Source organism: Podarcis pityusensis (genome assembly GCF_964106645.2).
Source record: "Podarcis pityusensis genome assembly, chromosome: 6".
Classification (NCBI taxonomy): domain Eukaryota; kingdom Metazoa; phylum Chordata; class Lepidosauria; order Squamata; family Lacertidae; genus Podarcis; species Podarcis pityusensis.
This window is the reverse complement of record NC_138030.1, coordinates 44,271,684-44,299,428: the sequence shown is the minus strand read 5'-3', so window position 1 is coordinate 44,299,428 and position 27,745 is coordinate 44,271,684. Positions and strand designations below refer to the sequence as shown.

At 42.4% G+C, this 27,745-nt stretch overlaps 1 protein-coding gene across 7 annotated transcripts in view; it reads left to right on the top strand.

Annotated features, from left to right (window-relative positions):
* The window catches only part of SCUBE3 (signal peptide, CUB domain and EGF like domain containing 3), a 114,152-nt gene that overhangs the window by 59,149 nt on the left and 27,258 nt on the right, over positions 1-27,745 (top strand). For 4 of the 7 annotated variants that reach the window (XM_081010045.1, XM_081010041.1, XM_081010046.1 and 1 more), the window contains 5 exons: positions 426-551; positions 2,009-2,125; positions 14,236-14,283; positions 21,621-21,737; positions 26,161-26,283. In XM_081010045.1, coding sequence (XP_080866171.1) covers positions 426-551; positions 2,009-2,125; positions 14,236-14,283; positions 21,621-21,737; positions 26,161-26,283 — 531 coding nt within the window. The remainder of the gene's footprint in view (positions 1-425; positions 552-2,008; positions 2,126-14,235; positions 14,284-21,620; positions 21,738-26,160; positions 26,284-27,745) is intronic. The other 3 variants (XM_081010042.1, XM_081010044.1, XM_081010043.1) reach the window with 3 other exon arrangements.

The following is a 27,745-nucleotide window of genomic DNA, read 5'->3' as shown; positions in this document are numbered from 1 at the left end:
AATAAACTTGATTATTTGTTTATGTTAACATCTGTCTGGGCTCCGTGTGTCCCCGTGAGAAGCGGGGTGGTGGCAGTGAAGAAAGCAACTGCAGCGGTGGCACAGGGTCAATAGACTGTGAAACGTCCGGGGGCCCTGTGTGATCGCCACAACATCCTTTCCAAATCTGGCACCCTGTGGAGTACAACTCCCATCAGCCACAGGCAACATGGCCAGTGATCAGAGCTGATGGGAATTGTAGTCCAGAACATATGGAGGGCACCAGATTGGGAAAGGCTACTTTACAGTAACCTGCTCCAGAATTTATCTATGCATGCCTTTTCACAGTTAAAGAGTATACACTCCATGTATATATACCTGGAGCTTTTCCTTGCTTCCTTTGGTGTCTTTTGGGTAGCTTTTATGTTGTTTCTTTTCTCTTTTAGAAGGAATGAACTGCATGAACAAGAATCATGGTTGTGCCCACATCTGCAGGGAGACCCCAAAGGGTGGCATTGCCTGTGAATGCCGACCCGGCTTTGAACTCACCAAGAATCAGCGAGACTGCAAGTGTAAGTTACTGCCTGGGGACCCTCTCTCGAAAGCCCATATAAAAAGCAGCATTGGGTGGTTTCTAAATGAAATTGTGCTATTTTGCAGAAGAGGCAGGAAACACACAACTTAAGTCTTGTATTCTTTGGCTAAGACCTGATTTGGCAAAACAACACAGTCAATTTTTACAAATTTTTTTTTAATTGCACATCCTTGTATCTATACACCTAACGGTAAAGGCACCCCCGACCATTAGGTTCAGTCATGAATGACACTGGCGTTGCATGCTCATCTCGCTCTATAGGCCAAGGGAGCCGGCGTTTGTCTGCAGACAGCTTCTGGGTCCTGTGGCCAACATGACTAAGCCGCTTCTGGTGAACCAGAGCAGCGCACGGAAACGCCATTTACCTTCCCACCGGAGCTGTACCTATTTATCTACTTGCACTTTGACGTGCTTTTGAACTGCTAGGTGGGCAGGAGCTGGGACTGAGCAATGGGAGCTCATCCCGTTGCGGGGATTTGAACTGCCAACCTTCTGATTGGCAAGCCCTAGGCTCTCTGGTTTAGACCATAGCACCACCCGCATCCCCATCTATACACCTAGTTGTACCCAAATATATATGATGCAGTGCCCTAGCGTAAAGGGGTAAGCCTTCTCTTACAAAGTAGATCTCAAGTTGGCCATCTCCAGATTGTGAAATTGTCCATGTTTTAGCATGCTGGACATGTGGGCAGGTGTATTGGTGCCAGTTCCCCATTTTTAAAAAAGATGGGGTGGGAGAGCTGCCGGGAATAGTGATAGTAGTAGATTCCCCTTAACATCCATCTTAGAGCATACATCTTTAAGGATGTATGAGCTTTCATGCAAGAAAGCGAGAAAGTGGTGTTTAACCCTGGCAAATCAAAGATTTGTGTATAGAATACCTGCTCATTGAACAATAGGTTGTGTGAAAATCTTCTGGTCTGGTTATACCTTCACTTTAAGCAGGTTCACTAAGGTAGGACTCCAAGACCTGAAAGGTGATTTTTGCACACATACATGGGCCTGTGTCCCTGGCGAGGACTGGTTTCACTGACTCCCCAGGTACACCTCTGCTTTCTGCATCAATTCCTGCCTTCTATCTATATCTTCCTCTTGGTGCCACGTTATACAAATAGTTTTCCCCTTCTATGTGGCAGGGATAATGGAGCCGATTGTTCTTGATTTGGTGAAGTACATTCTACTGCACAAAAGCATATGTTGTTATAAATTTGCTAAGGTGTTTAAAAAATATTGGTGTTTTGGCTGCTGCAAACTCAAAAGGCTACCTACATGGTTTGATGAGTGTCCTTGGAGTGCATAAACCACTGAATTTTATTTAGATCGATATTTTCAGTGTCCTGACAACTTGGACCCAAGTTTCTGAGTAACTGACTTCATGATGATAACATTTGAGAGCTATCATTTAGTATGTGCATGTTTTATTGCCCCTTCCAGTGACCTGCAACTATGGAAATGGAGGATGCCAACACACTTGTGATGATACAGATCAAGGGCCAAAGTGTGGTTGCCATGTGAAGTTTGTACTACACTCTGATGGGAAGACATGCATAGGTAGGTGAGAGCTATAGTGCATACCTTGGCTGAAAGAGCTTTTGTGTATTCTCAAAGGGGAATAGAGTGCAGTACTTATTAAATGTCATACATATAAGGCTGTATAAGACTTCTGCCATAATAAATATGAGAGTTTATATTTTGCCACCTAGTATCAATTCCAAATTATGTTCAAGATGAAAATAATATAATGATATAATATTAATCTAATTGCCTCTGTCCCTCTAAAAGTCACCGCTGAGAGAAGAAAAGAAAAAAGCTAACAGTAAAAAAAATGTGTAAGGTGCCAAACATAAAAACTGTGTTTGGACATCACACTAAACTATGCCTTACAGAGATGTGAACGAACCCAGCTTCTTTGAGATTGCACACTTTTGCCCTCCATTCTTCTCCCCCACCCCATGTGTTTGGGAGGAGGTGGTCAGAAGTTTTCACCTCCATTTTTTGTTAGCCTCAGTTTGTTATGTCATCAAAGCATGAGAAACTTGGTTAACATTAACTATAGTTAGTTTCAAACGAGCCTCGTTTAAACCATGGTTTCTGAAGATGGCTTGTTTAAAATAGCCATAGTCAACATTCATCACAGAGCTGGATTTGGACAACTTTACAAGCTGTACTTAACCAAATGTTTTGGCAGGGTATGTGGTTTGCCTTTGTGCAGGGGGACTTTGAGCATCAACAACCCCCCCCCCATGAAATGGTTATTTCGTGGTGCCCACAGCAGTTTCTTAGATTTTCAAGTGTGTCCCTGGGCCCAGAAAGATTAGCGAACTATACAGTGGTACCTCGGTTTACATACGCTTCAGGTTACAGACTCTGCTAACCCAGAAATATTACCTCGTGTTAAGAACTTTGCTTCAGGATGAGAACAGAAATCGTGCAGCGGCGGCGCAGCAGCAGCAGGAGGCCCCATTAGCTAAAGTGGTGCTTCAGGTTAAGAACAGTTTCAGGTTAAGAACAGACCTCCAGAATGAATTAAGTTCTTAACCCAAGGTACCACTGTATATTAAACCATAAGATACCTTGATGTCACAACCTAGCCTTTGTAAAGCATTACTCTGCATTTAACTGTAAATGATTTCCAAAAGACTGCTTTTTGCCACCTTCCACTTTCACATTAGGAATAGAATCCATAAAAGTTCAAAATGAGTCTATATTGCATCCAAAGGTCCAGCTGCTCTGAATTGTTCACAGTCTTGGTACAATTTGAAAGGAGATGGAGTTTAAAAAAAGTATTTTTCCACAACGACAAGTTATTGAGCACAAAAGGCTTCCCCTGGCAATCATTTTGTATTGAGATTAATGTAATGTGTTGGTTGAACCTGCTACAGAAGTAGGGAATGATAGGTCTGTCTGATTCAATTTTCTCTGTATCTCAGTTTTCCAATCTTCAATTAAGTTCTCAACATTTTTACAGCAATTTGTGATTTTAAGAAAACCCTGATGAATATTCATCACCATTTTAGTGTGGATTTCTCCCAATAAACACATTTTTGTCTTTGATTTTGCCTAATAAACTGTTTTACAATTTCCCCTTACAATACATTTTTTATGTTATCTTCACTAATATATGCATTTGGATTGGGTTTACTTGGCTGTGAATTTTAAAGGAAGGCTGTGTTTTGCTTCAGAGAGTAAGAATTTGGTAGGTTTGTCTTTAAATCAAGTTTTTTCCACCATCCCTATATAGAACATAGGACCACTCTGATTACACATTTTGTGGAGCATATCTTCTACACAAATAGATGAGCATGTTGGAGATTGTAGCCCTGCCGGACTTGGGTCATTAGTTTGGCACCTGAGCCTTTCTGCAATCTCCTAGTACAACTTTTTGCCCTCAGGTAGGGCATCGTCACTGACATATTCCTTTATTTGGAACACACACACACACACACACACACACACACACACACACTGAGAGGAAGGTGACTTCATAGTTTCTTTTGGCAACTTGATTCATTGCTGAACTACTTTAGAGCCAGTGTGGTGTAGTGGTTAAGAGCGGTAGTCTCGTAATCTGGGGGACCGGGTTTGAGTCTCCGCTCCTCCACATGCAGCTGCTGGGTGACCTTGGGCCAGTCACACTTCTTTGAAGTCTCTCAGCCCCACTCACCTCACAGAGTGTTTGTTGTGGGGGAGGAAGGGAAAGGAGAATGTTAGCCGCTTTGAGACTCCTTAAAGGGAGTGAAAGGCGGGATATCAAATCCAAACTCTTCTTCTCTTCTTCTACTTTTTAGAGTTAATATCTTCTTTTCCATCCAAGCTTCAACTTAAATTGCCATGGTATGATTATGTTTCTTCTATTCTCTTCAGATAATACTGTGAAGAAGAATTTTTCCCACCCCAACCTGTTTTAATATGGGTTCATCCACACCTCTGTTTGCATTACCACTTTCCCTGGGGAAAACCTGCTCTTTATTGCTGAATTGGAACAAATGGCAGTTGTGTTTTCCACAGATTCAGTGGTATAGAGCAGGTTTTCCAGGGGAAAGCTGCAGAGGCATACCTAAGGTCCCTTGCTCACTTGGCAAGGAGTTGCATCAGTGCCTCCCACCCAAAAAAAAATCACCTTAGCACAGTAGCCACATTAGAAATTGCAACATTTTACTTGAAGAGTCCAGAGTGAGGACAAGGCAAGGAGGGAAGGTGAAAAAAGTCACACACCCGTGTGCCATGGCACAGGAAGAAGCGGAAGTTTCTCCCACATTTCACCTTGCTGCAATAGTAGTGGCATATCACCACACACATATACACCAAAAACTTCATAGTCTGATAGGTGTTTTTTGTCGTCGTCTCCCAACCAGGCCTGTGCCCCCCAGCAGGGGCCAGTTTCACCAGCGCCTGGATATGTCTCTGGAAAACTGCAGGGCAAATGCAAAATCTCTTGTGCCTGTGCCTAGAAAGTGCACGAGACAAGTGGAAATGTGGACAAGTTTTATATAGAGATTGTCACTGTGCTGCTTGCTCTCCTTCCTCTTTTTCTGGGATGGACATACGCATTTCCTTCAGCCTTTCCACATATGAGTTGTCTCCTAGACTTTTCATTCCCCATATAGCTTGACTCTGAAATGTGTGTTGGCAGAACACAGATATTCTGTTTGCTAAGCTCTCACACAAATGTTGTCTTGATACAAGTAGTGCAGGAACACAGAGAGCCTTCTGTAATATCAGCAATGCTACAAGTTCCTAACGCAGATGCACACATACCTCCTCACCCTGTGAGGAAGATGTCTATTATTCTGTTTCTGGCTGGTTCCAGGCTGCTGCTATTTTTTTCAGCTGTGATTCAGTCACAGACCAGCAAATTCAGGTTACACAATTAAAGTGGATTTGCTGTTCTTGCACAGGAAACCCCCTTCCAAAAACTCCAGGTATTCTGCAGGAAGAAAAGCAAGGGGGAAATGCACTAGAAAGTAAGGGATAACAGACTGCTTGATGCAATGTCATATAAGTCTCCCTGTAAGCAAATCAGAATGAATGCACAACAACCAGTGCAGGGCATATAACCTCTGTACAAACTTTGTGCAGGAGGAATGCTCAACGAATAGGTTGTCTGGAAGCGACTATTATCAGGGGATGCTATTATATCAGCTCCAGGTTTGGAGAGCCATTGGCCAAGATGCCCTCTAAAGGGAGAAGAGCCCTTTTCTCTGAACACCCCCAACTACACCACCTTATTACTGTTCCTGTTACTCATTTGCTTGTTTCCCCCCTCTAGACACAATTTTCACTACCAACCAGAGGAAAAGAACAAGATTAGGTCCCTTTTCCTTGTTCCTGTCACTGCTCACTCACATGGAGAGGACAAGTGAACCAGCTGTGCCTCTGTGTGTGAGCAACTTGACAGACACCCACAAACTAATCAGGAGAAGCTTTTTGATGCACACATTTTGGCTGCCATTTGCTTCTAGGGAGAAATGGCCCCTGTGAGACAAATAGCATGAAGATGCAACAAGCTAGGGACAGGGAGGAAAGATTATTTCCCTCTTAACTAATGTCCAGAGGGGGAAACATGAGGGATGGGAACAGCAGCAATGCCAAGCAGAAGCCTTGGTGGAAGTGGTGCTGATTGCCCTTTCTAAACTCTAGGAGCCAAGCTGATGCCACCCCAAGACACTGTATAGGGTGGCAGTCTTAAACTCTTAAAAAACAGCCAGCGAGAGAATCACAGTTCTGTCATGTGTAGTTTTGAGGATAGCAGTGGGACAGATGAACATAGGAACACAAAAGCTACAAGTACAGGATTGTTCTCTGTGGTGGCTCAGCCATGCTTCAGGTTTCTAATAGAAAATGGAGTTTAAACACACACACACACACACACACACACACACAATTTTGCTTGCCAAAAACATCCACAAATAAAATGTGGTTGCTTAATACTACAGATGCACAGTTGTGCTCAGTAAGTTTGGAAATCCTTATGGGCTGAATAACAAAGACAGTTTCGACTTCAGTCAGTAGATGCTGCAAGAGTTAGCTGGGAGTATACGACATGTTTGGAACTTGGCGTTCATACAGTATGTCTCTTTAAAACTGAATTGCAAACAGAGATAAAAGTCACGGCTAGTTTTGCCCTTTAGCTTGATGTTGTATAGTTGATCTTTTTTTTTAACCAATTGAAAATGGGGGGACGACAATGACCAGCTTGCAAGCATGGTATGGTATGGGGTACTTCAATGCTTTATCCCCAACTTGTGGTCCCAATCTGGATCAGGTCCCCACTCCTAACTATCAGCAATGGGATAAGCCCCCAATTGTTCCAATGGCAGCTTTCTTTCCCAATGCAAACAGCAAGTATGGTCAGCCTCCTACCCCAGCTATTGGTTTAACAAAAAAACAGTGACACAATGCCAAGCTATGTGGTAGAACTCACGTTTAGTCCAGCTCAATCCCCTGCCAGCTATTGGTTAAACAAAAACAGCAACACAACGCCAAACTTTGTGGTAAAAGTCACGTTTAGTTTGGCTGAAATAGTTAGCATTGAGTCTGAAATAAATGGAAGAATGTATAATGGAACAAATGGAATAATAAAGTAATAAAGTAGCGTGGCGTGCTCTGGTCCATGGGGTCATGAAGAGTCGGACACGACTAAACGACTAAACAACAACACCAAAGTGTGGATGAACATCTCTTGTATCTGTCTGTCTAATATAATTTTAATTTAAACATGCCAGTCAAAAAAATAGTTTGAATGTTTCAGACATGTAGTCTTGTCAATGCACAGGAATTTGCATTTTAGATTTTCAGAATTTTAAAACACATTGAATCAATGAGTCTGCATGTTGCACCAGATAGTTGTTGTCTTCTCTTTATTATCCTCTTTTTTCTCTGGGAGGGTTGGAGAGGTTAATATTAGAACATAGCAGCCTGTTCTAACCAAAATTTGGCATCATGATCTCTCAGCCTGAGAACAATTGTCGGAATGAAAGAAAACCCAACACATTTGATTTGTGTGTGTTTTGGAATAATAAAACATCAGAGAGAGATAGAAGCTTTACTGGTTTCAGATGCATGTACAGCTTGACAGCGGATTAATTTTAAGACGCCCCATGTAGGAAGTAATCAAGCCACAAATTGCTGTAAATAATTTCTATTCTTATTGTAGTTTTTTTTAATGGAATAAAAACCAGCTTAGATATTGCCTTTGAGTGCATCTGCTGAGGTTCTCCGTGCTCTCCATACAGTTTTCACATGATAGTTTCTTGCTGGAATCAAGCAAATCTTGACCCTTGCACTGAATACTTTGATTTAACATGCAGTGTGATGATGCTCCCATACCAACCAAAGTCAGCCCAAATCCTGCTCTCCCTCCACCACCACTATTGTAAGTTTAGAGTACATATCTGACCTCAGTTGTGGCAGTAGCCGAATGTCTTACAACTAGTTTGTATTCCCAAGACATCCATTTAGTGCTGTTATTTTTATGTTATGTATGGAGAATTGTGGTCCAGAAACACTGGCGCCTGGATTCTTAGCAAATAAACTTGGAAATAAGTCTCACTCATTTCAATTGAACTTCCAAGTAACGTGCTTAAGAGTGCAGCTTAAAAGCTCGATCCCAAGCATGGGCCAAGCCTCATCTTTAATTTTGCTCATATGGAATAATGATTAGTTTTTTATTTACCAAAGTGGAATTCTAAAAAGTAGTTCTCTCATCTCATCTTGTATGGCTTGTCTTTATGCCACATCCTCCTTCTTGCCATGCAATACTGTGTACAAACTTCGTTCTGTGCATTACATAAGCATGAAAGAGAAAACTCAACATAGATATCTTACAGTGAAGGTTCTTGTTACTTTATATATACAACCCTCTGGGCTTTCTTTAGTAATGTAATGGTATTAATTCACATCTAAGCTAACTGACTGATCCATCCATTTGCTATGATTTCAGGAGATGTTGTGCTCAAAAGCCCGTTATAACCTTTCCTAACAATCAGCTTACAGTGTAACACTTGATCTATAGTTGTTTTTCATTTATAGTTGGCGACTGAGACTTTTCCCTGAAAGTAGCACTTCCATTGAACAACACTTTTATTTTCCCAGAACCCAAATAGCAATATTTTGTTGATGAGAAAACTCAGATGTTTTTCACTCAGCTAATGCATTGAGCAGGGTGGATAGACTTAAACTGCAGCAATTTAAAGCAATGAGTTTTTAAAGACCTACCCCTTCCCCTTTTAAAAATCACCAAGTAAAAAAGAAAGTTTAAATCAACTTTTCCATTTTGAAAGTCAGCGTGCACACTAACTGCTTGCTGAAACAATTAAAAGATATTAACAACTAAATATATACTTTAAACCAGGGATGAGAAAACTGTGGGTTCCAACTCCCAGCCCCCATATTGGTGTGTGTGTGAAGGATGATGGGAGTTGTCGCCCAACCAGTAGCAGTTTATGTGTGGTAGTGCGGCAAAGGTACCCTTCCAGTGTTAGCATAACTGCAGCTTACATGGATGGTGCTGGAGCAGGGTGGGTACATTGGTGGGAGCACTGGATTGGCTCTGCCATCATATCCACAAAGCCCTGAATTTGCCCCTGCCCAGCCCCAGCCTTGTCCTGCTAAGCTGCAGCAATGCCCGGTATTGAAGAGCAGCTCTACAGATCTGCCCCACCTCACTGGCTGCTACTGCTACATCTCGGCCAAAGCTTCCCCAGCCTTGCTTTGTACAGTCTAGGGGTCAGCAAACTTTTTCAGCAAGGGGCTGGTCTACTCTCCCTCAGACCTTGTGGGGGGCCGGACTATATTTTTTTTTGGGGGGGGGGAATGAACAAATTTCTATGCCCCACAAATAATCCAGAGATGCATTTTAAGTAAAAGGACACATTCTACTCATGTAAAAACACGCTGATTCCTGGACCGTCCGTGGGCCGGATTTAGAAGGCGATTGGGCTGGATCCAGCCCCCGGGCCTTAGTTTGCCTCCCCATGGTCTAGAAGCATAATGTAAATCCTTTCATCATGCAACCCACATGCCTTTTGCACTACAGATTCATGTCTCCTTCAAAACAGGAGGCAGATTTCTCTATGTACACATGCAAGGCTACTAGGGGCTGTTTTCTACTACTGTTGTCAGCCACAACATAAGTCAGGGACAGCTACTCTGTGAAAACTTCCAAGAGTAATGATAGCTAAGAAATGCTGGCTCAGCCCAGACTTGGCTGTTTCTCAGGATCTCGCTCCAGAATAGGTGGCTTTTAAAAATGTATCCCTAGTATTCAGGTCTTCAGACAGAAAAAAGGCTGACAGTTGTACAAAAGTTCTGTTTTGTTTAGGAATTTATTCTGGACTCCAAAATGGGGAGCACATCAAAGAATACATTGAAAGGGTGAGGAACGTGACACACGGGACACCCCTGCACCGAAAATGAAAACCTAGCCTTGCAGAGCACATAGCCTGAGCTTTTCCTCCATTTGTCCCTGCTTCTAGCTGCTTGGATGGGAAGGAAAGGAGTGAAGGCTGAAGCATCCCATTCATGTGTACTGCAGGGTACTCTCTGCTCATAGCTGCTCTACTTGTAAAACACTGTCGGATTGTGCAGGCAAGGGTTATTACGAGGCATCTAATCTCCCCTCCCAGTGGGGGAAGCCCAGGGGACAGATTTATAGCTAGGCGAGAGGGTAAGATACCTGCTTGGATATTTATAACTGCCCTTTTTTGTTTTATAGCCGAGTCTTAGCAAACAGCCATCCTCACCCACCCCCCTTCACCCATCCTTCATTTCCGCTGAAATATTTCATCATTTCACAGGGAATAAAGTTTCCAGCAAGGCAAATGCAAACCCACTCCCTTGACCAAGCACTTTGAAATTGAATGCGGTGTGTCTGAAAGGCTGCTCCAAACAGGTCGCCTAATACAGGTCCCCTTCAGATCACGCCGTGGCAGGAAGCGCAGTGAACTTGCTTGAATGACAGTTTCATTAGGCCATGGCTGGTGTTTTTCATTCCCCCCCTACCCCATTTTTTTTTAATGCTGCTTTTAAAAATGTAGATAATGAATAACATTCCTCTTATAGAGTTGGGTCAGTCCTAATGAAGGTTGCCTTGTCCCTGGGATCAAAGGCTGGGGGAAGAGAGGGCAATAACTTTTAAGTATCAGTTATTTATCTTCTATAAAAATGATTAGTGAATAAAGAGCTGCACAATGGTTTTGTGGAATACTAGCCTCTAACACATGGCAGCAGAATGAAAAGAATGAACTTGTATGTGTATTTAAATGCATTGGTGCTGATAGCAGTGTATATTGCACAGCATTCTGAGGATTTAAAATATTTCATTCTTTAAAAAACTAAGACAAGTTTCTAGCCCTTATGGCTGCAGAGGTAAGCATGACTAGTAAAATCTCAAAAAGTAAGCAGAAGTTTGAATAAGCGAGATGCCTTGCATACAGAAGGTCTCAGGTTCAATATCTGGCACCTCCAACTAAAAAGATCGTGTAGCATGTGATGGAGAAAAACTCTTCCTCAGACTCTTGAGAGCCACTTACTTGTAAGAGTAGACATTACTGTGCTTGATGCAACAAATGATCTGATTCAATATGTCAGCTTCTTACATTTGGTCATGGGGGGCGATTGCTTTACATATCCCTTGTCTCCTCCCATCATGGCCAACAGGAGACGACAAATATAAATATATGCAGTTTTGCTTTATTGGCATAATTTATTGGGCACAGAATATTCCAATATGTACATATGTAATAGGTGTATGTGTTGCTGTGTTGATTGTAGACAAAATTTACACCGTCCCCCAAAATTAGTGGAGATCATGGTGATTTCAGAAAGTGGTAGATCTCACAATCTTGTGCATTGATTTTACTACTGTTTAATCACATGCTTGGTATTCAATTTTTTTTTAATATGTCGGTATGAAAGTACTGGCAAGAATGCAAGTGGAAGGTGCAGGAGCAAAATAAAAGTTTTTTTCAAAAATTATTTGCTATACATCCATAAAACTGAAAAACAATTGCATTCTTGGGGACTAGTTATGAAGAAAACATCACCTTCTCTCTGCTGTAGAGGAAAAGAGAACATTTCCTCTCCCCCCCCCCCCCATGTAGACACACATTCACCCAAATGGATTGCATGAAGGGGAAGGCTGATCCTTCACAATCTGCTTGATGAGGCCCGTTCACAAAAGCTCTGCTTGCCAAGCACAAGATACAGAGATATTATTTGTAGAAAGATATGCTGAAAATTGTGGGCTCCACTTGATCGGGAGCAATGGGGAATGAACTATTCCTGCCCATTTATTCTTTCTCATTTTCAGGGTGGATCTGTCTTTTCTCCACACTCTTGACTCTGGGATTTGGTACTCATTAGGTCTAACAAGCCAGCACTCAGACGCTATGACTCTCTCTTGCTCCCTTTGGGATAACTTATTCCACATGCTTGGTGTACGCTGCCCGGTCGCACGCTCTCTTGTGCTGCCAGCTTGTTGCGCTTTGGGTTAGGTTTGTCCAATTAGCTGTTTCTTTGTGTTGTTTGTAAGTGCAAGGCGTTAATATGGGTCAGCCTTGTGATGTCCCAGGAATAGCAGATGGTTTCATAAAGTCGTTCTCCCAGTGCTGCGGTAAACTTCACATATTCATGTCCCTTTAAAGGAGGAACTGGAGGTTTGCACAAGTTCATTTCTTAGGAGGGTTCAGTGAATCCAAAATAGGCCATAGCTCCAGGCTGGGATAAGTTGATCCTTATCTCTTAGTATTCCCTATTCCTTTAGCCCAAAAGGCCTTGTGCAGCTCAGTACAGTGGTACCTTGGGTTACATACACTTCAGGTTACATACACTTCAGGTTACAGACTCCACTAACCCAGAAATAGTACCTCGGGTTAAGAACTTTGCTTCAGGATGAGAACAGAAATCACGCGGCAGTGGTGCGGCAGCGGCAGGAGGCCCCATTAGCTAAAGTGGTGCTTCAGGTTAAGAACAGTTTCAGGTTAAGAACGGACCTCCAGAACAAATTAAGTACTTAACCCGAGGTACCACTGTGTCTGTTCCAAATAATCCTTAATGACATATGTTCATCTCAGGTGACTTCAATATGCTTTGAACCTTTGCTTCTTCCACTGAGCATACTTGCTGGTCTTCAGTTTCAATTGGTTTCTTTCAGAAACAGGATTTTGGTTTGCCACTCTTTTTGAGGCCATTTGGTTGCTATTCCAACATGAAAGTGTGGCTGAATTACATAGCATCTTTTTTTCTTTTTTTTAAAGCCACTCTTGGCCCCAGATCAGCAAACCACTTTTGATATGGTGACGCTTAAAAAAGCATTGCACAATTCAGCACTGGCAAATAATGCATGGAAAACCTTGAGGAAGCCTTTGCATGTGTATAGTTCATTATGCATTGTAGATCATGGCCTAGTTGTCCACAATTGTTCCCAGGCACCAGCCCAGGTATCTAAAACATATGTTTCTTAGAGAAGACGCATGTTCAGTAAAGCACTGGAAGCAGACTTGAGAGAACTCAACTTCCCTAGGAAATAGAAATGTGTGGTACCTTTTATGCATCTCTAGCCATGAGTTACGCACAGCCAATTCTTCAGATGCTGCTATCTGAAGAGTCCCATGTCAAACTCTGGTTAAGATGACGTAAGGAAAGGCATTTATAGCCAAAATATGAGAGGTTGCTTAGAGCAGGACTGTTTTGAATTTATATCCCTTAATGTGAAATAAGTTGTAATCCTATGCACACTTACTTGGGAGTAAGAATAATTTGGCAGCATTCAGTTTATACATCCTGACAGTGCAAGGATTTCTGCTTCTGCAGTAGGACTCCCCCAGCTGCCATATGCCCTCCTAAAATCTGCTTGAGGGGGCATAACAGATTTAGGGGGCATGTGGGGGGATAGTTGCAGCACCCCTCAGGTGTATGGACCCCTAAATCCACCTCTGTTCAGTGCTACTTTGGATACAACTAACTGAATGCAGTGGGACCTACTGTTGAAGGATCATCATAGGATAAAACTGTTGTCATTCATTTATCTTCTTCTGGAATAGCTCAGCTGATTAACTAGCATCAGCAGAGACCTACACCTAAGTTTGCAGATGAAAACCTGACAGATTAGCAGATCTTGGGTTCCAGACTACCTCTTAAAACAGAAGCTGATGGGTGGCTTGTTCTGTATTAGCTGAGGTTCTGTCTTTGCTGTTCTGAACAGTCAGGTTTTCTTTACATGCATGCTGCCTTACTGCCCAAATGTAGTTCTCCTCCTCTGTGATAAACAAGAGCTCTTTCAAAGCTGCTTCTACATCTGGCTTGAGAAACTAGTTTAATATAGTAATAGAGTTCAGTTTTCTCTCTCTCTTTTGTCTGTCTTTTTATTCTCAGCCTATGCTCTGGAAAAACCCACTAGTTAGTATTCTAGCACAGCCTGATATATGGTAGTAGACAAGCGGGGGTGTATGATGATTGGTGAACAGGAAGGAAACCATTATGAAATTGATCCATTGGCCAAGTGATTGGGTAGTTTCTTTCAGCCAGATTTGTGGGGGGAAAGGGGAGGGGAATCACTGAAATTTTGTGACTCATCTGTGCTTTGGGAATATTTACATTTTTTAAAGCCAAGCTCCTTGCTAGATACTGTTTCTAAACCACTTTTTTATAATATTAAACAGGGGAGAGGCACCTCCAGCAGCACGTTACCCCCCAGACGTTTTCTAATGGTAAATATTTTTGTTCTCTATCTCTATGAGGAGTTTTAACTATAGCTGCATTTTGTATTTTTGAATATAATAACTGGGCACAGGGGCCGGAGCTGTTGTACTAACTGCATGCCTCACTTTGCACCCTAGAGAGTAGGGCAGAAGGGCCACTCAAAGGGGCACTGGTGCTTACTAACTCTCTAACCTGCCCCAACTCTGCTATTTCTAAATCTCTTTTTAGCCTTTGTAATCTGCATGGTCCCCAGCTATCAGGGAAGAGCGTGCAGGCCTGGAGCTACACAGATAGTGGAGAAAAAGACATGCATGGCAACAGAATTATCCCACAAATAACAGAACTTTTATGCAATGTGGGGCTTCAGATGGCTGCTTGCTTTGCTTGGGCTAATGGACTGTTCTTTTGCTAGAAAATATAGCCATCCGCTTTTAGGGGTAAGGGGCAGTGTGTGTTCTGTTATTTGCTTCTGTATTGTGTAATCGCTAAAGCAGTTTCCAGAAGCTTGTCTGTCTCTGTTAGGTACTTAGCTGACTTTCATCGCTTACGTATGCAAAATCTACAGCAGTCTTTAATGTGCCATTAATGTGTTCAAGGATAGCATAATTACATCAATGGAACCACAAAGGCAACAAGGATTCAATGACTTGCCCCAAAACAGTGTTGAGATTCTATGGCAGAGCCAAATGTGGAGCCTGTATTTGGGAAACTTGTTTTTGAGTTACCTTTCTTTTTGCTGCCATATATTACAGCAAGTATTGGCTTCTGTTCTACTACCTAATGAAAGATTTGTTACTTAAAATAGCATGCTAACAGACCTGGATAAAGATAGGGGGGTTGTACTTTGATTACGGTAGCAACTATGAACATTGCATCCATATTAAACCTAAGGACACAGCAGGAAATTTTGAAAAACCATGCCAACATTCTATGGATGTCACCAGCTAGTCCCTACTTGCCACTTTTGACTTGATAATGCTGGGTTAGCTCTAATTCACATTGTTTTATGCAGCTCTGAAGTATAGACCGAAGCATAAGGCTGAGCTGAGTGCATGATTACTCACTTCTTCCATGAGGATTCACATGAGACGAAAGGCTATGTGACTGTGAGAAGGAAGGGGATTTGCCCTTTTCTGAGCTGCCTTATTTTGTAATGGTAGAGTTGAGGTAGGAGATAAGCACTGATGAAGCAGAATGGATGAAGGGAAAAAGGAAGGTCATTTTGCCTCTTACCGATGATCAAGACAATATCTTCAGAGACTAAGGTTAGCACCACACACACAAGGCAAAACTCAAATGGGTTGGTGACAACCACTATTTTTACAAACTTAGTATGCTGCATAGTCTTCCAAGGGCTCTTCCAGATGATTATTTTTTTGTGGATGATACTATTTCATCACTCCTTGATGCTAGATGATTTGCACCAGACATGTGCAGTCTGTGTCTCAAATTGTAGCAATTCTCAGTTGTTTTGCTTGTCCCATGCTTGAAATGAAGGATTCCTATTACTAAGCGATAATAATTTTTGTAGGGTCCTGGCATCATCTTCACATTTTTCACAGCACTAGTAATAAGCTTTCTTTCTTTTCCTGTCTGTCTGTCTGCCTGTTTTTTGTTTTTGTTTTGCATCATAAGAGTGCTAAAACTTGATTACGCCCCAACCATCCCCCAGTATTCTACTTGGACCACCCACTGTCTATTTAAATCAAATCAAAGACTCTGCATTTCCTCCATGGGGAATATGTTTTTGTTTGTTTGTCATAATGGTATCAATATAGCAGCCCACCGACATGCTGAATATGCTTGTGGGGAATATGCTTTGAATGTAATAATGCTTCTGAAACATTTTGGTAGGTGATGCTGGGGAGGCTACTTACAATTTTGAGGGGGGAAATAGCTGATGAGGAAAGGGTGAAATTTCCCCCTTTCCTCCTTCCTCCCACCTTGCTGCTCAGCTGAACAAAATTGCTTCCCATTGTTTGGAGCTTCATTACACACATCAGTTACCCATCAAACATTTTTGCACCATAACTAAAGTCAGCATTACCCCACACCTGTACTCTGGACTGGAGATTGCAGACCAAGGTGTCAGCTTTGTGGTACTTGGGAGTAAGGCTGGCCCTGGCTGTTGTACACTCATCTATGTCACATGTTTCCTTGTCTTGGCAGCTCACATGTTTTGCTCAACAGTTCTGCTCCAACTGTAGAAACATTTGTTTTCAGCTTGGAGATGTCTGGTTGACTTTTGTTAAACAACTCCCATGTTCCATCCTGGAAGGCATTACTTCTCAGTGAAAGAGCCAGTGTGGTGTAGTGGTTAAGAGCGGTAGACTCGTAATCTGGGGAACCGGGTTCGCGTCTCCCCTCCTCCACATGCAGCTGCTGGGTGACCTTGGGCTAGTCACACTTCTTTGAAGTCTCTCAGCCTCACTCACCTCACAGAGTGTTTGTTGTGGGGGAGGAAGGGAAAGGAGAATGTTAGCCGCTTTGAGACTCCTTCGGGTAGTGATAAAGCGGGATATCAAATCCAAACTCTTCTTCAAACTCTTTTTTCTGTATTCTGATGGGAGTCAGCATTCTTCACCTGATCTTAACATTGGCAAAAGGTTTACAACCTTAGCCCTCTGGGGATCCTTTGTCATTCAGTTCCTGTGCAAGAGAAATACTAAACACTGGAAAGGGATGCTGCCCCTGAAGATCCTGATTAAAGTTAGAATTGATTCTCACTGCAGGAAGAAGTTACATGATGCTCCTCCATACCACAAAAAAACAAAGACAGTTCAAGGTTTCAGGGAGAAGGATTAAAACCTAGACTTTTCCTTGACACACTAGATTTTAATATGTAGAAGTATTTTCTATGTTTTCCCCTCTGTGGGGCAGCATTTTACTATGTGAGCTCCCACCTACAGCCTCTGAAGTGGTGCAACCAAGACATAGGTCTTCTACTTCATTAAGAACTGTAATTACTGATTTGGCAGGATATCACAAAACAGAGACAAGAGATGTCTGGGATGCTGACTTAAGACGTATAGAACTTTTCCGTTTGTTAGCCAGTTGTGCTATGGCCTGGTGTATCTGCTGTGTAGGGCTCCAGAAGCAAGGTAGTCTTGCTTTTCCCACATGCATGTGTGCATGCTCTTTGTGGTTTTGTGAATCATGTTGATTCTCTTAGATCTGGAGAGCCATGTTCCCCATAGTCACTTAGGATGAATAGAAAATATCACTCAATCTGCTGTCTCTTAATTTTGGAAGAGAAAGTACAGTAAATTGGTGTCCTCCACTATGGTGCTTTTCAGATGTTGTTGGACTGCACCTCCCAACATCTCTTGACAATTGGCCGTGCTGGTTGGGGCTGGACGGAGTTACTAGTCCAACAATATTTGGAGGGCACAACAGTGGCCACAGAAGCGGCATGAAGATGGGAAAATGCTGTTGTATCTTAGAGGCTAGCTGGTCACTGTGATGTGTACGCTTTTGTAAATAACAGTCCATTTCATCATACATCTGATTTATCATGTTTCCTCTCTCCATGAGCCATGTTGCCTGTCTTTATTGATTTGCAACATTTTCTTTTCCTAGATGGCTTATTAGTCCATTTCCTAATAGAGAGAGGTTAACAGCGTGATTTGCTGTTTCTTAATGTGCTGCATAAGATATTCATTAATATGAACAGATGACATATGCAAATAATACAAAATGCCTCAAGGCGATTAAATTCAGTACAGACTGTAAAGATTTACAGAAGGCTCATGTAAAACTATGCTAGGACAATAAAATGCAAAATAAAAATTCATTGTTGATGGGTTTAAAAATGTCTAAACATTTTAACAGCTTAATTGTATAGCAGTCATTGCATAGCTAATTATGTAATAGCTACATACTAACTTAGCATACGAGAATATAGTTAAACACCTCATTAGTGCTTATGGCTCAGTGACCCAGAAAAGATCTTATTTTCCCCAAGTTCTGAGCACCGCAGGATGTTGATGACCTTTTAAAATTCTGTCTGCTTTAAGGCCACTGCGTTCTTACGCAAAAAATGTTCCATATGTGCATTGGTGCCTGTGGATCTGCCTCATATGATAATGGTTACTATGGGTCTGCTATTGATATAATCAGCTAAGGGTACACCCCGTCCAAAGTTTAAGATGGCAAATAGATGTAAATCTAAGAGTGGGATATAAAGAATAAAACGTTAGGCTGTTTGGAAAGAGAGAAGATGACGATCATGACAGTGATGATAATGATAAATATTATGCCAGTCTGGTCTGAATATTTCAGGTTGCATGTTATAATAGGTGCACAATTGCAGTGGGAATGTAACCACCTACATTGCTTAGTCTGAAACCAAATGACTGATCAATGTGTGCTATATTAGTGGAATTAATCAGTCTCAGAATCGTATTTGTGGATTTGTACATGCAGAGAAAAACCAAGTTTACTGTGCACTAATGGTGCTGAGGTGTGTCCCCCAAAAATTGTCCTATAGGGTGGAGCAGAAGAGCCAATGTCTCACCCTCAGATATTGCAGACTCCAACTTTCACCTGCTCTGACCACTGGCCATGTTGGCTGGAGTTAAAATGGGCTGTAGTCCAGGCCATTGGAAGGGCACCACATTGGCTACTCTGGATAAGAGAATGTGCAACTAATATAATCCGTCAAAACGCTGATTAGTAAATTTTGGGGCTTGCTTGTTTTCTTTGTTTTATTAAGATCAAGCCGCCTAGACTACATAAGCTTGGAGTGGGAAGGAGGAGTTGTCACAGGGTGACAGGGAGAGAGAGGCAGCTTCAGTGATGGAATGTTTAGGGAGAAATGTAATTAGCAAGATGCTTCACTTTTATGCCCTGCAGAATGCCTAGCAAAATACTGGTGCAAATGAAATGTGTGACGCATTTCTCCTAAAGCTCCCATTAAATTTAATTGAGGTGGATTGCACCCTAAAATGTGTAGCAGTTGTAGAAATTGTAAATGAAACTGATATAAAATGCTAGTGCAAAGAGGTGCCCAGTTGGCGGGGGGTGGGGGTGTTGATCAGAATTAAACACACCTTTCTTCCTAGTTGGAAGATCAGCTCAGACCATTATATAATAGTCTAGTTATTATATTGTATATATTGTATTATATTGTAAGAAAAATGCTATTGTCTTAGCTACCAGCCCTCCATAACTACACACCTTATCAATAGTTGTGACGTTACCTAATAATTGTATGGAGACTATGATTTTTTCACTTCAGTATGTAAGCAAATTGCTGGTTAAATATGTTAAGAGGGACACGTAGGAGCTTTTCTATGAAACTGGAGTGTTCTTAATGAGGGCCACCCACAACGTTCTGTGCTGAACTTCCTTGTTCTGGAATAAGAGATTACGTGTTGCCCTAAAATAAAGTCTTATGTAACCACTGGTACCCTGAACATGAACTCTTGCTGCCTTTGGAACATATTGTTTGCCTTTTCTATCGGCCTCATAACAAACCATAACTGGCCCTTTTGCATACCAAAGGCCTAGACTTCATGGATGCTTTTCACAAAGTATATTTAAGAGGAAATAAAATCTTCAATGACTTACTTTGCTTTGGCCCAGCCCTGAAACTACAAGAGTTAAAGTACAACATTTGCTTTGATGGGTTACATTACATAAACTGAGTAAGTATGTTTATAGTATTTTAGTTTCATAGGCATGGGTCACTTTTAGACGGAAAGCATTCCAATTTCTTTGCTCACTAATACCCAAAACAGATTACATTCCTTAGAGCCCAAGACACATACTGAAGTCACTAATATTCTCAAATATGAATCTTCATTAACAAGCTACTCCATTTCTATGCAATGTACTTTGTGGCAAGAACAACAAATGAAGATTGATTTGCAAGCACATTTTGTCAAGATGTAAATGATGTGTGTTAAATACTTCCCCGTCCTGAGTAGCAAGCATCTGAGTTGGTTAGAAGAATTCAATTAAAGTAAAAGCCCAGCCAATGCTGCTATTGTTCATGTACGCAAAGGCAGATTATGTATGTAACAGCAGTGGGTGGCATAGTAGGGTGGCCCCAGTCACCTAACTTCTGACTGGTCACATAACATCTGCTTGTGGGGAGGAAGAGGGAGAAGTGGTGAAGAGTTTGGAATAGTTCAAATGCACCAGCAGAGCCAGTCCATGTTCCTGCTGGTGTGTTTGCACTGTGCTAACCTCTTCACCACCTCCCTCTCCACCTTCTGTGTACTGCCAGCCACACAACCGACCAGAAGTCAGGTGAGAAGCAGAGTCCCACCACGCTGTCTGCTGCTGGTATGTATGTATGTATGTATGTATTCATTCATAGCATTTGTATCCCACTCTTCAGCCAGAAAGGCTCCCAGAGTGGCTTACATATCAATATCAATACATATATATAAACAGTAGCTACCAATTACTACAATCCAAAAAGTTACAACATAAATAGAAAACAAGGTGAGGAAGGAAGATGAAATCAAGCTAACTTATGTTACCAGGGTCTCATATCAACTAACTGACATTGAAGCAGACAGGTCTAAAAACAGGCCTTGTTGGACCCTTGAGAAATAGCCTGGTTTTCCTACCTTCCCTGAGGTGTCTGCAGCAGAAATGTGTTGATCTTATGGGGAGTGGTTTGGCTTTCTGGAGCCTAACTGGCTTCTCTTTACTCTACCATTCAGAGCAGATGGTTCTGTTGCTCCATCTCAGTCAGTTCTGAAATCCTTCATGAGTGGGGAGGAGCAGCCCAGGCTTTCTGGTGAGAGCAGTAGCATGTGGAAATGGCAGTTCCTCGTGTCTGCTTGTTCTTCTTTTCATCACATGGCTGTTGGAAATGATGGGCGGTGGCAGTGGCAAACCAATTATTCCCTTTTTAACTTTTCTGCCATGTACACACTATGACAGGAGTGCCCTGAACTATTTTTTGCAATGTCTTTGACTGACAAAATGAATTTATGTGAAACAGATTATCTGACAGGATAATATTGGGCACTCTGCTTTCTTTCTTTCTTTCCTTCTTTCTTTTTCTTTTTGAAAATTTGATGTTTCATTTCCATTCATAAGCAGAAGTGGAATATTTTGTATACATCAGTCTAGTACAGCTCATGGGAAATCATTTGCCTCAATATTCCCATTTTGTATTTTTTTGTGTGAACTGCCCTGGGATCTTTGGATGAAGGGTGGTGTACAAATTTAATAAATAATAATAAGAAGAAGACAGAATATCACCCAGAAAATTTCATATCATTCCTGTCAACACTCGTATAGTCTTCAGGAACTGTTGCTGAAGTTTTGAAGTATTTACGCATACTTTAAAAGTGTTCTCCATTGTTGGTTTATCTTCTTTCAGAAACGTGTGCTGTCAACAATGGAGGCTGTGACAGCAAGTGCCATGATGCAGCCACTGGTGTGCACTGCAGCTGCCCAATGGGATTCATGCTTCAGCCTGATAGAAAAACGTGCAAAGGTAAATGGCAGCCAAATGTATATCCAGTGTATGGGAGAACACGTTCCACAGAACAGGACTGGACCTCGTAGAGTTCCTTCTTCAGTTTACAAGTTGGAAAGTCAAATTTTACCTAGATGGGGCACTATAATTACGTGACGTCTCCCAGTGCCCCTTTCCATGAACTGCCTCATTTAGCTGTTGCCTCCACAGAGCCGTCAATGGTATCCTCATCAACTGAGTTTCATAGTAACTCTGTCCTTAAAATTTATTGTGACATGAATTAAAACGGTTGATCCAAATCTAAGAGATGATTGCAGCATTTTCACCAGAGGCTGCTGGTGACAGCTGTCTTAACCATTGCTTTGACCTGGTTTTCCAAGTGTAGCAATGGATCTGAGCCCAGCTTTGGCTGGGGAGGGCGGGATATAAATAATTTTTTTTAAATTATTATTATTATCTGGTGAGCAGCCCAAGGTAGTGAAACCTCCATGTTCTAGCTTCATTCCCTCTTCACAGCTCTACCAAGTGTCATTATTTCAAAAGCCTGCCAACCTTTTCATTATTTCTTGACAAAGAAATGGGAAACATAGAAAATTGCCTTCTATCACATCAGACCATTGGTCTACACTGACTGGTGCTTGAACTCCAGAGTTTTTTTCAGTCCTGTTTGGAGATACAAGGGATTGAACCTGCAACATTCTGCATGTAAAACATGTGCTTTGCCGCTAAGCTACAGTCCCGAGGACTTTCTCAAAAGATTCTCCCCTCTTCCTCTGCATCCCCCACCACACGCAAGTGCGGTTGTTACTTATTTGTTGAATGGGACATTTTCAATACAAGGTAGCACTTCTGTTGTGGGGATTTCCCATTTACCCAGCACTCAAAACTCTGCTGATTTTTTGCTAAGAAAATTCTGTTTCTGCCCCTACTTCTCAGCTATGGTGTCTTTCTGCAGTTGGGAGTGTTGAGTGAAATATCATTCCTGTCTCCTGAGTGTTTATTGAATAATGCCCATGGCCCCAAGCAACACAACTCCCCAAGATGCCAGTGCCATTTAAAAAGGGGATCAATTTATTTTTTTGTTACTTTTGAAGCTGAGCGTCAACCTGCTATACAGCTCTCCTGGCCTTATGCTGCCTCCCTCCCCGCACCCTCCTTCCCATCACAGCAATGTTCATCCATGGACTGTTGGCATTTTGGAGACTGGGCCTTCCAGAGTTAAAGCTATATCTCCCACTGATAAATATGTACATGCGAGCGCACACATGGCTTCCCTCCCCCTTGGTTAATTACATGAGGACAGGGTATCATGCTATTGCTGCTGGATTGGCATTAGCATGAATATGAGTGAGAGAAGCATGTAGGCTTTTTTATCATCTGGAAAGGCTTGCAGAGAAAAAGGTGAGACTCCACAAATGGAGGGCGTCTGTGTTCTGTCTCTGGCAGCTCCAGGGAACGTGACCTTAGTTAAAAGGGGGGGGGGGAGCCCTTCTGCTGAAAGCTGTCTAACCGCCTTACTGATTCCAGACCCCATTTGCTTCATTATTATTTTTCAGAGCTCACCGCCTCCAAGATGCTAGAGTTCCAGGAAAGCATAATAACCCAGAGCCATATCCCCTGTGTCTGGGATTTTATTACAGTTTGGAGCTGTTTTACTGCTAGTTCACTTCACTCACAATAACAACAACAACAACAATAATGATAATAATAAAAAGCTCCAACTTCATAGTTTCTGCTAGAACTGATGGGATGGGGGAGACACAAGGGAGCAGCCTCAGATGAGGTTTGCTTGAACTTTCTTTCTGGGATTCATCAGCCTTGGTTCATTCTATTTTACAGACCATTTCCTAGCAATAAATTTTCTGGCTTGTAAGTAAAAATATATCTTAACAGGTAGCAGAAGCTATTTGAGAATTTAGGGAATCGTGTGTGTGAGAGAGGGGGGGGTGGATGTGGGAGAGAGAAATGTTGATTTTTGCAAAACAGCCAAATTGTAAATGTGTTTTTTTTTAGTCTACGTTTATTTTCAAATTCACTGTTCTTTGAAAACTATTTCCTCTTCCAATATAGTTATTTGCAGTCCCTCCTGTTCATTATTTGAGTGCTCAGAGCTAGTTAACCATTGCATCCAGACAGTGATTATTGTGATTTTGGACCTAAGACTGGTCTTAGCTTTCATGTGCAGGGAGCTAATAAGGCTAAGCCACTGCCACTTCCCCACCCCTCTCCACTTAGGGCACAATCCTAAGGGGGTGTTGCAAGGCTCATAGGATACAGCAGATCTTTTCCTCTGCCTATGGAGAGGGAGGCCAATGAGCAGATAAGGGGATCTGGTCATACAAGCCTCCCTGTTGCGGGCACAGAAATCCCACTGGCCCTTGCTGCTTTGCTGTTTGTGCTCCGATAGTAGTAATGGCATGTTGGGAACTCAGCAGAAGAGGCTTTGGATCCAGCCAATTCAAAGGTCTCTCATTCCTCCAACACATTCCAGGAATTGTCAGGTTGGTGGTGGTGTGTCAAGTGTGCTAGTCCTGGGACTGTACTTACTTTCCATCTCAATGGGGCAGGCAGGTGAAGAAAAACACCAGATCAGGGGGAACACACCTTTTTTTCTGCTGGTGTGAACCTACCAAGGTGTTGGATATGACAGTTCCTCCATCTTGGATTCTCTCTTTCCCATAAGATTGTCCTGCTCAACTTCTCATCCAGATACAGTAGCAGACAGCCTGCTGGGGCAGTACTGCTCACTTAACCTCCAGTTGATCACACCATTGCTGCTTACCAAGAAGTAGAGGGTGAGGTGGCAGTGAGGTCAGTGCAGTGCAGACTCACTTGCAAGAGCACCGGATTGACTCTGCCAGTGTGTTTGCACTACACTGACCTTACTGCTACATTGCCCCTCTACCTCCCAATAAACAGCAGCAGCACAACCAACCAAGGATCTTGTGAGTGGCAGCAGCCCACCATTGCTACTGTCCAGTCATTGGTTGTTGTGAACCTACAGTCTTAGCCATATAGCTGTCCCTTCTCAACAACTGGTGGCTTCCTGTTCATCTTTAACATAACGCTTCTACTTCAGAACAATGCTCTGGGTAGCCTGCGCACTGTGTGCATGACCAGCATCAACTTAGGCAACAGAACTTGTGCACAAGGATGTATTTTGAGCAACCGCCTCTGAGGAAGGTGGCTACACTTGTAATGTCACTTACTATACCTACATGGTGGGCTACATTCTTCTTACTATAAACAGCTTCACATAGTCCCCTTTGAAGTTCATCTCTCTCACCTTTCCGGTGCTGTTCTGCTTCCCCCACCCCCACCCTGAAAGTGGCAATGGAGGCCACATTCTAGACAGAACTTAATTGCACATCTAAGTCCCTGCTTGAACTGGTTCCTTTCGGCTCAGTGCGCATCTAAGCCAAGGTTTGGCTTAGCATGTTTGTTCAAATCAGGGCTTGTGGTTATTACTGAGGAACCCCTATTTTTCAAAAGCCAAGCAAATCAGAAGGAGTTGAGGTTGGATGGGTGCAGGGAGGAGAGGAAGCAGAGCCCCCTCCACCACATGGGTTGAGTGGGAGGGGATGGAGGATGCATCAAGCTGCTGTCAGTGGGGCTGCCAGCAAAGCTGCATGTCCACTGTGGCTGCTGCTGCTTTTCTGCTACTGAGAAAAGCTGCTCCACCTCAGTGCCAGGGGAAGGTAGTGTCACGGTGCCTGGAAGTGAAGGGTGATCAGCTGCCCCATTCTCCGTCAGCCTGTGGGAAGGCAGCTCATATCAGCAGTGTTATCAACTAAGATCATTGTGCAATATTGGTGGTGCCTTGAAATTAGCTGCTCTGTTCTCCGTTGCACGAGGAGTGATATATTGCCAAGTCAAAATTGTTATCGTGATGTGATTTCAAAACTGATTTTGGCCAATACAGTATATTGAAAAATTGCACACTGCTAAAACAGGCCATAAAATATGTGGTATTACCACGCAAAAATGACAAAGAAATAGTTGGAGGGAAGGCAAGGGATGGGGCTGCAAATCCCATGGATGCATTCCATAGATTCCCAGGGGTCCCCGGACCCCTAATTAGGAACCACTGGCCTAGAACAAACCTTGATGACAGCATATGGGGGAAGGAGGAGAGAGCTTAATCAGAAGCTCTGGTTCAAATGGCATGCTAGACCAAATTTTGGTTTAGCTGTTATGCCACGCTGAGCTAAAAGGACCCAGGAGGAGCAAAACTGCTACAGTTCCCTCCCTGAGATCCTACACATTCATGCTAAGCCACGGTTTAGCTTCGTGTTAACGTCACCTGTGTTTTGAACCCAGGAGTACCACCCACCAATTCCATTTCTTCGTTGAGTGGGCATGCATTCAACTGTCACAGTTTCTTAACTAATTCCCTTAGCTAAGCATGTTTTGCCTTGTGTTTTCCCCCTCCCTACTGCAGATATTGATGAATGTAGGTTGAACAATGGCGGCTGTGACCACATCTGCAGGAACACAGTGGGGAGTTTTGAATGCAGTTGTAAGAAAGGATATAAGCTGCTGATCAACGAAAGGACCTGTCAAGGTAAAGTCATCTTGGGATCTTTGCTTAAAAGAGTGGTGCAACTATTGTATGAGTTCAAAGGCTTTAGGCACTGAGCTAGATTTGCTTACAGTTGTGGCCTGCAACATTGGAATGTTCCTTCTCCTAAGCACACAACATGCTCCAGAGCTAAGAAATTATGGGACAGTTTTCAAGGAAACATGATAGCCAGTCATTTGTTCTGTTCTCCATAAGAGTAAAAAACAGTTGAAATTCTTTGGAAGATCCTGAGATAGGCATGACTGCATGAGCAGGCCAGATACTAACTAGCCATGCTTTCAGGCACCCATCCAAGTAGAAAGGGAAGATGCTAAAATACTGCTTCAAAGATGGAAGTGGGACCTGATGCAGAATGGAACTGTATAAATTAGTCTCCACTCCTATTAACACTTGGCAGCTTTTTATTAAGCAGCAATATAATGAACTTATCTGTATGGCAGTTAATTAACACCCTTAATCCCCTTAGGCTTCTTTCCTAACTTCTTAGTCCTCAGTATAATTTGTTGGGAAAAAATAATGTAAAGTTTGTATTGCTGTCTTGATTTAAAAATAAACAAATTCATAAACATGAATTTTAGTTCATCATTCTGAGCACTATAAATGTTGGTTTTATTACTTTGAAAACAAAGTTTGAAACCAGGTGAAAAAAATGAACTTTGTAGTGTAGAAGAGGGAATTTTACCTGCTGAAGTTCCCTGTTTAATGGTTGTGTAAAACAGGAGTTTGTGTATAAAGGAGTTCTGTCTTTTTTCACCTGGACACTCTGTTTAAAACCCTGCTGTCCTGAAATAGATGTTACTTCAGCATATCTTCAGATTCAGAGTACATGCAGGAGAGGATCCATAGGTGGGGAGTATTTAAGCTGGTGGCTGCTTTCCAGGAGCCAGCCCTAGACATTTTGCTGCCTGAAGCAAAGGACAAGATGGCTCCTTCCTATTTAATGTACAAAGTCAGTAGGGCTGGCAGTTGATGGATCAGCATTGTCCACCAGACCTGAGGGCTCCAGGCAGACCACGTGTCCTGCAACAGAGTGGAATGAACAGGGTCTTGGAAGGAATGGCAAGCGAGAGAGTTGATGCCACTGGCCCCATAACCCAGCATCTGCTGCCTCACTCTACTGTTTCCCTGTGGGTTGTTCCCCTGCCCAGTAGGTTTTATTGGGGTGTCAAGAGGAGAATTTTGTGATAGATCTGCCAGCCCAGCTTTACAGAGGTAGATTTGTTCAAATTTTCTAATTTGAACAAATCTACTTTTGTAAAGCTGTTTTATCTTTTCTTTCAGGGGGAGGGAAAACACCAACATTTAGGCTGCAATCCTGTGTGCACTTACCATCAAGCAAGCCTAGTTGAACTCTGTAGGGCTTATTTCTGCATAGGCATGCATTGCACTATTATTAAGTTATCTGATCAATTTCATTGTAATTTTTTAAAAAATCAAACTCTCA